We start from the raw sequence: 14,073 nt of genomic DNA, 5'->3' as shown, positions 1-14,073 counted from the left end.
AGCTATTGCTGCCAGCCTGCACCACAGCCACAGCCGTGTGGGATCCGAGCAACACCTGCAACCTACACCGCAGCTCACGGCAACACTGGATCCTTAAGCCACTGAGCAAGGCCAGGGATAAAACCCACAACCTCATGGTTCTCAGTCGGATTCATTTCCACCGTGCCACAACCGGAACTCCAGTATTTTTAAAGTATTTCATATTTAACAAACTTCAGGAAACAAATCAAACAAGATATAACAAAGATAAATAGAAAGACTACTTCTCTATGTTCACTAAGCTAATCAGTTGTGCTAAAAAGATTGTAATAGAAGATAAAGTAACTTTTGACTAATACATTAATTTGTAATTAGACCAGAGTAAAATGAATCAGATCTAATTTGACAGATAGTAAATCCATAAAGATGAAAATAAATGTTAAAATCTTGGAATAACATGGCATTAAGTACAGTCCCTAAATTAAAAATGAACAGGACTGCCTCTGGATAATTTTATTATAATTTATTTATATTAAGATATATTACCTTTAAGTTAAAAATATCTGAGATTACCTTCCACACACACACACACACACACACACACACACACACACACACACACTCCTTTCCTAAATTAAAATGTGGGGCATTACCTATGAGGGTGTGTGTGTGTGTGTGTGTGTGTGTGTGTGTGTGTGTGTGACTTGATCCTTCAAGAAATAGCAGAATTTTAAAATTAATACAAGGTACAGTAGCCTTGTTGGGATTATAAAAAGTTAATACAGAATTCACCTAAAATATGATCAGTGTTCAAAAAACAAACACTCTCTCCTTGGGATTCGTGTAGAAATTGGAGAGAATAGTTAGAAGTATGTTCAGATAAGGTTAAAGCTCTTGGAGAAATGGGGGAAAATTTAAGGCAAATTACCCTTATGGTCTCACCTCACAGCTATTCATCTCTTCTCAGAGGAAACCTAAACTTTAAAGACTATAAAGTCTGGAGTTCCTGCCGTGGCTCAGCCATAATGAGCCCAATTAGTATCCATGAGGATGCGGGTTCGATCCCTGGCCTCACTCAGAGGGTTAAGGATCCAGCATTGCTGTGAGCTGTGGTGTAGGCTGCAGTCACGGCTCAGATCCCGAGCTGCTGTGGCTGTGGCGTAGGCAGCCAGCAGCAGCAGCTCTGATTTGGCCCTGGCCTGGGAACTTCCATATGCCGCAGATACGGCCCTGAAAAGCAACAACCACAAAAAAAAGTCTTCATGTCTGATCTTTAATAATCTTTCAGAATCACTCACAGATGTAAGGACAAAAAAAAAATAAATGATGTCAGGAGTCAAAAAACACCCTGATCGCCTTTTTTTTTTTCATATCATAATCTGAAAAATAGCAATGTATTGCTAGAGACTCAGGGGATAGACTGTGATCCAACACTGTTCACCACTTGCATGGGGCTTTTATACTGTTTTTTACGGGTGCTAATGGCTGATGCCTAGTTCTTCCCAGGACCAAAAAATGAACATCCAAAAATGATGGACACAAATGGTAAATAAGATCTTCGGACAAAAAAGGACCTAAAGGCTACAAGCACACAACAAAACAGCATGCACCTGATCCCAACGCAGAGGTGAGGGTCCTTCCTAGTCACTGTACGGAAGCCTAGCGCTGGCTGGTTAATCCTCAGGGCTAACCCCGTACCTTTCAAAGCCTTCCCAGTCAAATAAGCATCTCCCTTTCATCTGTTATGAAAATATTCTTCTAAATTATAATTTCGTATTCGAAAATACTAGATTATTTCCCTTATCTTACTAGATTATAAAAAGAGCAAGGAAAAAAAAAATGATTGGCAGGAACAACCACTGGTCTCTCTCCCACTGGAAACAGAAGCCAAGTTCATTTTCTCCATCTCTCTTATCTTCTGTGACAAAATTAATGGGCTTTGTCTGACTATCAAGTGTTGCCAATGCAATTGTTCTCCTTCCTCTCAAGTGCATATTCTGGTCTTGTTACATAAAATAACATGGCTTGAATTCCCTTCATCATGTAAGGCACAGTGTAGTCTGTCTCAGCAAGCCTCACAAGTTCTTTGCCAAGGAAGACGAAGCTATTTTTATTTTATAGATGAGAAAAAAATGTGAAGATTCTTGAAAAACAGTCCGTGTTCTTTCCGAAATGTAAATCTATGATGGAATGAGGAATAAAAGTTCAGTTCCACACTGTACAGGCCCATGCCCTTCTGGACCAGTCTTCTCCAACTTCAATCAGCAAACAACCATCTAGGGATCTTATTAAAATGCAGTTTCTGTTTCAGTCAGTCTGGGATGGCAGACTCTGAGACTAAATTTTTAATGAGCTCCTAGGTGATATCAGAACTGCTGGCCCATGGACATACTTTGAGTAGCAAGGCTAGATTGCTTTCCAGCAATTAGCCATGCCGCACCTCCGCTCGTTGGAAGAGAAAGGGATTGGAGTTACAACTAGAAAGTTGGGACTTGTCCAGAAAGCAGCATCTATTTTCTCTATGCCATGTCTTTTTTTTTTTTTTTTAATCTGGCTTGCTCAAAGAATGACTCCAGAATCCCAGCTGTAAAGCATCAGTATCTCACATGTTGAGTTGGTGGGAATTTGAGGTAAATGTGACTGACCCTTCACTTCGGTTAGACTCGCTCAGAATGCCTGGAAGAGTCAGACTAGGAAACCGTCTCTGAACATAGGTCAATAATCTAATGATTTAGACTCAAGAAAGGTAAGGGTTTTTTTTAACAAGATCTTTCTTGTTGACATTAGCGAAAGACACAGCAACACTTTTAACCAATAGTGACTGGTTCACTCCTTTCCAAGATGCTGCCAAATGCATGTGCTCCTCCCACGTAGCCAGCCTATTGTCTGCTCCTGACAGGACAGGCACGCTCCAGCAGGCCCAGAATTTGGCTGTCGAGAACACTGTATGCAGATTCTCTCTTTAAATGCTGTATTGTCAACGCTGCCTCCCCCACTGTCTTATTTTTGGTGTTTCCTTGTGCTTTCTAGAATGTGATTTTTATTTGCTGTTTAGAACATAAATGCTGGCTTCCAGAGACAAGAGGGGACTTTATATACCATATTTTATATCAGAATTTGAAAGGAAAATTTTTGAGATTGGACAAGTCTAAATGATATCCCAAGAAAGATAGTCTTAGCTCCCAAAATGAAACACTTGAAAAGGTTTAGGTAGAAATTGGTATTCCCTGTTTCACGTGCAATGTTCTAAGTGTTTGAGAAAGGAAAGACCATGGAAGGCACTTGTTACGAAGAGAAGAAAGAACTTCGTGGTCATTTGGACGTTAAGACTTTAAGAATTTACAAATGTCATTTAATACAGCACCTGGTACCAAGAGATCAAAAGCATTTTACAGGCTTCCTCTAATTAATGATTCTGACAACTCCAGGACAAAAATCTTGAAATCTGAAATTATAATGACAGACGAATTTAAACCAGATAACTAAAATAAGTCTGGATAACTTATTTTTAGACACTTAGTTACTTGCTTTAGGATACTAAGGATACTACTAACCAAGTTTAATTTAAGAGACAGATTGCCTGTTTCTGCTGCTGTTGATGCTGGTAGAGATAGCTCTGTGTATTGAGTTTTTAATTATGTGACAAGCATTATGTTACCTGCTATACCAACATGATCTCACTACCTCTGTAACAACCCTATGAAGAAAGTGTTATTAATAATCCTTATATCAAGGAGAGAATGTGAAGACACAGAAAGATTAAAAACTTTGACCCAAGTCACAAAGAGACAAACCAAGGTTCTGACTCAAAGCTCATTGCCTTAAACACTATGCTCTGTACTATAAATCTATGTGATATACTTTTTTGAAAAAAGTTCAATGAAGAGGATTTCCAATCAGATGATGCACAGGCACCAAGATGGTAGCTTGACTTGGACTAGAGAGGCCAAGGCTCAGATTCCTGCCCCAACTACTCCATTTTCCAAGTGAAAAATGTCCACCCAGAGCCTCTGCTTCTGAGGGACCCAGGTTTTATACATCAAATTCTGTTCTCACAGGGCCACAGGGCAGTAGATCCTAGCACAGGAAATTCATAAGTTGGTCAGCAACCTAAGACACAGGCTGGATAATCAGATTCTCTGCTTTGGCATTTGAACTGGGAACCTGGGGATAATGAACCGGTTTGAATCAGGAGTAGGAGGTTGGAGTCGCAATCATGCTAGGCAACAAAGACATAAGGGCACAGAAATGGAGAATGCAAAGTTGGGGTTTAAAATGTATATATGGCAGGTAAAAGAAATTCTGTAAGAGAAAAAATCGAACAGATTGAGAGAAAGCCAGAGAGAGTGCCCAAGTATAAAGCAGGTAATTTTACTTATGTTCTTGTAAATCTGACAGTAGTTTCACTTTGGTTTCCCTCATTTTCCTATATTTGCTTTATCTTTTCTGCCAGAATCAGACACCTCTTGGATACTTAATGTTTCTATTAAGCAACTCAGTACTCTTACACTGTATCATTATTTTTATTGATAAGAATAAAACCAGCCTATCGGGAAATCGTTAATGTTGTTCTTAGGTTTTATTATTTTTGCCTCTGTGGCACTGATTTTCAGAACTAACCTTAGGGTGAGTTCATTGCCCAAGATTCTAATAAGTAGCTTCAGATTCTTAAAACTAAGATTCTATTTGTTTTTAAAGTGCATTCTTCCAATCATATGAGCACCTGGATTGTGTGAAATATTTAATGCAGACGTAAAATTTCTCTATCTGCTCACATCTCTTAGGATGTGATAAGAAAAAAAAAGAACATTGGCATGTACATAAAAAAGGTATTTGGTCAGTTTTTTTTTATTTCTTTCCTTTTTTTTTTTTTTTTTCTTTATCCCTTTTCTAGGGCCGCTCCTTTGGCATGTGGAGGTTTTCAGGCTAGGGGTCCAATCAGAGCCGTAGCCACCAGCCTACGCCAGAGCCACAGCAATGCAGGATCTGAACCACGTCTGCAGCCTACACCACAGCTCACGGCAACGCGGGGTCCTTAACCCACTGAGCGAGGCCAGGGATTGAACCCGCAACTTCACGGTTCCTAGTCGGATTCATTAACCACTGCGCCACAATGGGAACTCCAGTTTGTTTTTGTTTTTTTTAAAATATGCAGCAGAGTTCGAATGGGAAATAAATGGGGGAAGGGGCTGAAAAACTGCCCAAAATCAAGAATATAAACCCAGAGCATGATAGATAAATGTATCATCCCGCTGGAATCCATCAACCATGTGGATCCATAATAGGGATAAATGAGCATAAAATATAAAAATGAGAGATTCAGAAGAGCTGTGAGGGGAACTTCATGACAAGTGCAGTGAGGCAAGAGGAAGGAAGAAGTTACCCCATCTCAACTTCACTAAGCAGTAAATGAAGGTTGGAGCAGATAAAGATGCAGCTCTCTTGTCCTCACACCTACGATTTGTAATTACTTGCAAAACATCCTTATTTTTGCCTTATAGGAAATCCTCAGGGTACACATTTAGAGTTACATATTTCAACATGGCCATTAAATCCCTACTAATGAACCTTTTCCCAGGAAGTGATAACAGTTCTGCAGAGTTGCAATTATCTTTAAAGCCACAGGGGACTGAATGTTCTCAACAACGACGCATCCTTCATCTTCTCTTTCCCTCATACATCCAATCCCTTCATTTATTCAATCCATCCATCACAATTCTTTGAATGTCCACTGGGCACTTGGGCAGTGGCGTTAAGTGACCAGAGCTGGACCAAACCAGGCAAGAATCCTTTGTGAATCTTACCTTCTTACATTGTATGTTGACAATCTATCCCTAATATGTGTATTTCTTTTCTCTCCCTACCCCATTGCTACCAATTTAGTCCAGGGCACCACCACTTCATCAATTTCATCACTGCCTATTTCAGCAGCTACATTCCTAATAAACATGTTCCATACAGTGAAGTGACCTTTTTAAAAGATCCCACCAAAACCTTCCTCCAAAAACATTCCCTTGCAATTAGAACAAAATCCAAATATCTTAAAGGACCCAGCAGTTGCCACATTAGCAGAACTCAGCTGCTACTGAGTTCTCCGGTCTCTTCCTAAGCTTCCCCTCTGCTCCAGCCACACTGAATATGTTTCTGTTTCTTGAACCACAGAATTCGTGTCAGTGCTAGAGCACTTAGACTCTATGTTCTCCCGACTAGGGCATTTTGTCAGCTGTTGCTCATATGCGTACGCTTCCTCGTGCCTTCAGGTCTCAGATCAAACATCACTTCTTCATGGAGATCCTCCCCAACCAGTCATCTCAATAAAGGTCCTTCTTCCAACCAGCTATTATTATATACGCCTACCCAATTTCCCTTACAGAACTGGCTCACTACCAGAAATTATCGTGTTCCTCTATTTACCCACTAATTGTCTCCACATCCTGCCAAAATGGACGTATACACTAGGTTGTAAATTCTATGCAAGAGAGCTATTGTCTTTGATAAATTCAAAAATTATCTCCAAATGCCAACAACTGATCCACAACTGAGATGTAGCAAAAGCAACTCTAAGAAGAAAGCTATTGCAAGAGCTATTGTCTTTGATAAATTCAAAAATTATCTCCAAATGCCAACAACTGATCCAACAACTGAGATGTAGCAAAAGCAATTCTAAGAAGAAAGTTTATAATGATACACACTCACCTCGAGCAATCAACAAACAAAAAAAATCTCAAATAAGTGATCTAATCTTATACCTAAAGGAACTAGTAATAGAAGAACAAACAAAACCCAAAGTTAGGGGAGAGAAAGAAATAATAAAGATCAGGGCATAAATAAATAAAATAGACTAAAAAAAGATCGATGAAACTAAGAGCCCCGGTTCTTTGAAAAGTAAACAGAACTGCTAAACATTTACCCAGCTTTATCAAGAGCAAAAAGGGTCCCAACTAAATAAAAACAGAAATGAAAGACACCATGCGACTAAGAAGGCTCGTAAGAGATTACTATGAACAAATGTATGCCAATAAAATGAAATCTGGAAGAAATGAACAAATTCCTAGAAATGGACAACCTCCCAAGACTGACCAGGGAAGAAATGGAAAATATGAGTAGACTGATCATCAACGATGAGATTGAATCAGTAATTTAAAAACTCCCAACAAACAAAACTCCAGGACCAGAGAGCTCCACAGGTGAATTCTATCAAACATTTAAAGAATTAATCTCTAACCTTCTCAAACTAACTATTCCCCAAAACTGAAGATAGAATACTCCTGGACTCATTCTATAAGGCTAGCACCACCCTGATAACAAAACCAGACAGAGACCACAAAAGAGGGAAATTACACGTCAACATTACTGATGAATGCGCAAAAAGTCCTCAGCAGAACCACAGCAAACCAAATACACTAAAAGGATCATACACCATGATCAAGTGGGATTTATCCCAGGGAGGCAAGGATGATGCAATAAATGTAAATCAAATTCATACACATTGTTAACAAACTGAAGAATAAAAATAATATGATCATCTCAATAGATGCAGAAAAGTGTTGACAAAATTTGTCATCCATTTATAATAAAAACTCTCAACAAAGTGGCTACAAAAGGAACACACCCCAACATAATAAAGGCCATATATGAGAAACCTAGGGTCAACATCACACTCCAAAATGAAAAACTAAAAGCATTTCTTCTAAGATCAGGAAAAAGACAAGGATGCCTACTTTCACCACTTTTAATCAACATAGTGTTGGAAATTCCAGCCACAGCAGATGAGAAAAAGACCAAGGAATTCAAGTTGGTAACAAAGAAATAAACTGTCCCTGTTTGAAGATTACATGCTACTGTACATAGAAAATCCTAAAGATGCCACCAAAAAACTATTGACCTCAGCTATACGTGGAATCTAAAGAACAAAATAAATGGATAAAACAAAACAAAAACAGACTCAGATACGGAGAGCAACAGGAGATTGCCTGAAAGGGGGTGGAAAGGTGTTAGGCAAATAGGTGAAGGGGCTTAAGAGGTACAAACCTCCAGTTATATAGCAACTAAATGATGGGGAAGTAATATACAGCATAAGGAATATGGTCAATTATAAAAACTTTGGGGACAGATGGTACTAGACTTACCATGGTGATTATTTCATAACATATGCAAATGTCAAATCAGTATATAGGATACCTGAAACTAACATAATAGTATACATCAACATATTTCAAAAAAAAAAGAGTTGAGGGAGTTCCCGTCGTGGCACAGTGGTCAACGAATCCGACTAGGAACCATGAGGTTGCGGGTTCGGTCCCTGCCCTTGCTCAGTGGGTTAACCATCCGGCATTGCCGTGAGCTGTGGTGTAGGTTGCAGACACGGCTCGGATCCAGTGTTGCTGTGGCCCTGGTGTAGGCCAGCAGCTTCAGCTCTGATTAGACCCCTAGCCTGGGAACTTCCATATGCCGCGGGAGTGGCCCAAGAAATGGCAAAAAGACAAAAAAAAAAAAGTTGAGATTAAAGTCTGAGAACTAAAAATGACCTAGTCATATTGCATAAATTCATAGGTAACCTAACCTATTATTTCATATCTTCTAGGAATCTTTGGCCATTTGTCATGGAGCAGAGAAAGCAGTGATGGGTCATCCATGTCTGAGACCAATGCCTCTGAGCTCAATAACTACAAATTCAGGATTTTTACAGCAGGAAATATTTACTCCCATTTTCATATCACTTCTCAAATTATACTCAAAAAAACAGGATCACTAGGAAATTTTCTAGGGACCGAATTAAGTAATAGAGATACAAAAACCAAGATTGGTCTTCAACTGGATGGACATGCAATAGAATCCCTCAAGTAAGCCTCTCCTTTGCTTCCTATTTCCACTGCCACCTACGCTATTACCAAAGCTCCCTCATTATTCTAATTTCCTTTGTTCCCTTACTAAAGCTAATGTAATTTTTCTTTCTTTTTTTTTTATTATGGCTGCACCTATGGGATATGGAAGTTCCAAGGCCACGGACTCAATCCGACCCACAGCTGTTACCTACACCACAGCTGCAGCAACACCAGATCCTTTAACCCCCTGTGCTTGGCCCAGGATCGAACCCGCACCTTTGCATCGACCTGAGCTGCTGTAGTGAGATTTCTAACCCACTGAGCAACAGTGGGAGCTCCTTTTCTTTACTTCATTTTTTAAAAATTTTTCCAAATACATAATTTCTCTGATTAGAAATCATCATCCATTTTCTAAAGGAATAAACTAACAATGAGCCCAGAAGTCCACATCATCCAAATTTATCTTCCACTCCTCTTTTCCCTGGCTCTCCTCTCTATGCAGAGATCTTCCCACTTGGGCCATCTTAGATCACTCACAGGCAAAAATCTTCCATATTTTGAGTTCCTGCTCTCTTTACAACCCTCAAGTACTTCGTATCTCTCTGTGGAACTTATTTTATTCTGCTTTATTTTGTTAAGTGAGTCTTATTCCTCCCACTCTTCCCATTATGTGTGAAAAAAATTTTAGACCAAAAATTGTATCTTGCTCGTTTTCACAGTCCTGTTAGCACAAAAGTACATCTTGGGTGCCCCAAAAATAACAAAAATAATGCTTAATTGAAGAGTTTATTCATCAACTTTTTTTGTTATTATCTTGCTTCCTAAAGAGACATACTCCATCATTCCTACAGCAATACCTGAGGTATCTAGCTAAAACAATGTAGCGTCAGTACCGATGGCACTAAAATTGTGTAAAATATTTGGTAATTGCTAAATTCTAAAATCTGGCTCCTTTATGTCACTTTCCTGAAATGTCATGCATGCGTTTATATGCATAGCTCTTCATTAAAGATGCATTTTATTCTACCTGATTCCCAGGCCCATTCTGGCTGTATTTGTATTTGACAATTTATTTGCATTAAATCGGGTATCAGTCTTATTAGTGGTTATCCAGCTTATCAGCATCCAGGGTACAGTCACTCCATGCATGGAATAAGCCTGAGTAAAACTGTCTCCACATTGTCACTAAAATGTAGGTAGAGGCATACAAATGACCTAGTTATATTGCATAAATTCATAGGTAACGTGAGTCATCATCTCACAGACATGAGTCATGGGTCAAATAACCTTTCACGAAAGAAACAGGATAGAGTAAAGCTGAGCTGGGATGAACATTCCATTAACCCCATCACCTCTTTTCCCATCATGCTTTGTACAAAGACTCGGCAAAGAATCTGAAGAGCTCAAAAACTAGAACTCCCAAAGCAGAAAGGCAATAGACTGCAATTAACACTCTGCACTGTTTAAATAGTTTATACTGTAGGTAAAAATGTCTAAAAGGGTTTGAATTCTGTATAAAATTCTACCAAGCACAGTTTTAATTGTATACCAACTGCAAATACTTCTCTCGTTGTCTAAATAAAAGGAAGCTATAATAAGGCTGTCTGCTTATTTCAGAACTCAGTTATTAACTTTTAAGAATCTTTTCTAGCATAAAAGCCTCTTTCTCCAGCAAATACATCTTTAGACTGGGACTTAATCTAAAACCCTAACTCCTGTCATGGTCCACGTTGAAACTTCAATTTCTGTCATAAAAATAACCTGAATAACATTTCAGAGACAGGAATTTCAGTGCTTTTCTTTTTTTAATTGGCAACTAAGAAATAATAAGTTTTAGAAGTCACAAAAATGAAAAGCTACCTTCTTTTCCAACACATGTAAAAGAAAAAAAGCACAATACGTAATCTGATTACTCAACAGCATGTCATTGCAAACGCAACAAAGACTGGGTTGCTGTTTCCATAGCAATGACTTTATGTGGTTTAACTCTGCTGGGAATTTAACCAAATCCCCAGCAGCAGGAGAAAAATCATCAGCAAAAATTTTGTAACATATGGCAAGTGCCAACAAATCAGTAAGGGAAAAAATGGTTTTATTTTCTCTTCCTTCCTACCCCAAAGAATACCTTCATATCAAGCTGTTTGAAGAAGCAAAGAGATTTTTGTGGTTCTCTCTACACCTAACTCAAAATTTTAAAATATCTGGTTTCTTCCTTCTTAGATTAAAGGAGCTATTGGTACTCAGCCAGCCTCTGCAGCACACACATTCCCAGAAGGACATTGGACATGGACAAGAACTGCATGCATCTTCCCATGACTATCAGATTATTTGTCCTAAAGGAAAACTCAATCTGCAACATTATCTCTTGAAGAAGAATGCAAATGGAATTTATTCCCTATTTGGCTCTTCAAGCCATCCTCATCCTGGGATGCTGTGAGTGTGTGAGTGTGTGTGTGTGTGTGTGTGTGTGTGGACACGAAAATTTTTAGCTCTACCAGTGGCTCGGTGATTAAAGTAAGAGTTTTTAGCTGGAAAAGAATAGATATAGTCCTTTTCATTATTTTCTTGAGTTCCCTCTTCAGCGCATCTTCATAAGAGCAAAAGTTGTAATCGGCATGAAATACATGGTTAATACCCAATGAAGATGGTTGTCTCAGAATGAGTAAACACCCTCACAATAAGGAGCATGCTGCTCTCCGAGGAGCCTATTCAATTTCAAACAGTTCTCAATGTTAACAAGACATTTCTTATGCTGAACCCAAAATTATCTCTTTTTCACTTGCACCATTGGCCTCAAAATTTGCATTTGGAGTTCCCGTTGTGGCGCAGTGGTTAACGAATCCGACTAGGAACCATGAGGTTGCGGGTTCGATCCCTGGACTTGCTCGGTGGGTTAAGGATCCGGCGTTGCTGTGAGCTGTGGTGTAGATCACAGATGTGGCTCGGATCCCATGTTGCTGTGGCTCTGATGTAGGCCGGCAGCTACAGCTTCGATTAGACCCCTAGCCTGGGAACCTCCATATGCCATGGGAGCGGCCCAAGAAATTTCAAAAAGATTTAAAAAAAAATTTTTTTTGCATGCATTTTTGTACTTCCAAGGAGGTACAAACTAAGCCCTATACCTTATATGTGACAGCACCTCGCGAACTAAGGCCAGCATGATCAAGTTTAGTGCCTTCTATTCTATACAGTCCGGTCTGACTCCCTCCTTACTCCTCAGTGGTCCTCTACTCCAGCTCATTCACCTCTAAAAGTAGGTTATATTGGCAAGGACTTCATTTACTCCATTTTTCTCTAATGTAAAGTAAATCACTGGCCTAAATGAGGGGTATCCAATGAAAATGCTATCAGAAGCCAGGCAGGTAACTCAACTGTGTGAAACATCTTCAAATGAAGCCACAGGGAGTGCTGACAACTGTGACGACTTAGAGAATGCATTTCCAGCCTGAGCATTCAAATAAAGGCTACACACACACACACACACACACACAAGCTGGGTCTGCAGTTGTCATCCTTGACCTAAATTATTCTGATACCAAACATGAAATTAATAGGGTACATCTGAAAACTTGAGAACTTAAAGAAATTCTCCCTGATTAGGCGAGGGAGGAGGAGAGGACAGTCGCCCTGGCCACCCTGGCTAGGTGTCGCGAGAATTTAGCCTCCCAACCTTCAGTCAATAGTGCACTGAAAAAAAATACAAACCAAACTCATCATCCTCTCATTTTTCAGTGTCTTAAATCAAGTAAGCTTGCTTTACACCACAATGAATAAGGCACAGGCCGTCAGAAAAGACCCATCCTGACTGAAAACTAAACATTTTTAAAAGTCCATCTGAATAAAATATAAGGATCAATTATCACAGAATATTAAGTAAGCTCACACATTTCATGTCTGCACTCCAATGACTCCTCCCTTTGCTAAGACTTAAAATGTTTATTCTTCAAACACATAAGCTGTGCTCTCCTTTGGTTTTAACGTTCTAGGGCTTCCCTCCAACATGCAGGCAAATTGCCTGTCTCTCTCTCTCTCTCTCTTTTTTTAAGGGCCACACCTGTGGCATATGAAAGTTCCCGGGCCAGATGTCAAATCAGAGCTGCAGCTACCGGCCTATTTCACAGCCAAGGCAACACCAGGTCTGAGCTGTGTCTGTGACCTACACCACAGCTCACGGCAACGCTGGAACCTCTAACCCACTGAGCAAGAGCAGGGATCAAATCTGCACTGTCGTGGATACTAGCTGGGTTCTTAACTCACTGAGTCACAACGGGAACCCCCCTGTCTTCCTCTTAACCTCAGGAGGTGGGTCTCAGGAGCTGACTAGCAAGGACCCAGACCTCATCTGAGATTACAGCCCAGGGAAGGAGGTTGCCCTGCATTTGTTTGAAATCATGGAGGTAATGTCATCTGCAAAAATGTTGATCTAACCACCACAAGCCCCAAACATAGGCCATGGAAACAAACCAAAAAAAACCCTCCAACCTTACTTCAGATAGGTAGAAAACTGGCATTATTTTATGAATGTCTCATAGTTGCAAGGATTTAGTCAGTGAAACTTACAGTAGGTAATAAATGGCCTTGAAGCAAGAATTTCCCACATGCAACCTCCTCTAAAAAGTGGCCCCTGGACTTAGCCCCACTTGACTGTTCAGGGATTGAATCATTTGTGACTTTAAATATTCTTTTTACAATTGACACTAGCATTCCACATCCACATACAAATATTCATTCTCTAAGGAAGAATCAACAATTTCTTGGCTTACCTCCGTCCATCATCTTTGGTCCAGGAGGCTTCTCTGGGCCACTAAAATGATCTTGATTGCTATTCAATGAAGAAGTGTCATCACTAGATAAAGAGTTCACGAAGTCACTCTCTGATGTGGCAAAGCTGTTTTCCAGGGCCCTGAGGCTGTTTGCCTCTGAGGGCACAGGTGAGTGGACCTGCACAGCGCACGTCACCGATCGTGCCCCATCTTCAGCGGCAGACGAACTGTTAATCATGTCGATCCAGGACTGTCTTCCTCTCGACAACGAGGAAGACAAAGTGCTGGATGTCTTCCTTGAGGTTTCTATGGAAGATAAAGAACGCGCCGTTCCACTCAGTTTGGGTGAAGATGAAGATGCCTGCTGAGCAGCCTGTTTTTCACAAATAAAACCAAAAGAGAATAAAATAAATCATGAGCAAGTCAGCATTCTCTACTTTTCCTTTTCAACGAAGCTGCCCCAGTGTTTCAAAAAGTGGCCAATGATAACAGAGTCAAAAGGAAAA

General features: G+C 39.9%; 2 protein-coding genes across 6 annotated transcripts in view; one reads left to right on the top strand and one right to left on the bottom strand.

The window, feature by feature from the left end:
• The window catches only part of IPCEF1 (interaction protein for cytohesin exchange factors 1), a 165,003-nt gene that overhangs the window by 16,995 nt on the left and 133,935 nt on the right, over nucleotides 1-14,073 (bottom strand). For all 5 annotated transcript variants that reach the window (XM_047769880.1, XM_047769879.1, XM_047769881.1 and 2 more), the window contains one exon: nucleotides 13,568-13,940. In XM_047769880.1, coding sequence (XP_047625836.1) covers nucleotides 13,568-13,940 — 373 coding nt within the window. The remainder of the gene's footprint in view (nucleotides 1-13,567; nucleotides 13,941-14,073) is intronic.
• OPRM1 (opioid receptor mu 1) overlaps nucleotides 1-14,073 on the top strand; it is a 170,563-nt gene that overhangs the window by 113,252 nt on the left and 43,238 nt on the right. The window lies entirely within an intron of this gene.

Source organism: Phacochoerus africanus, chromosome 2 (assembly GCF_016906955.1).
Source record: "Phacochoerus africanus isolate WHEZ1 chromosome 2, ROS_Pafr_v1, whole genome shotgun sequence".
NCBI classification, from domain to species: domain Eukaryota; kingdom Metazoa; phylum Chordata; class Mammalia; order Artiodactyla; family Suidae; genus Phacochoerus; species Phacochoerus africanus.
Note: the sequence above shows the minus strand (reverse complement) of the source record. Positions and strands in the feature narration are given on the sequence as shown.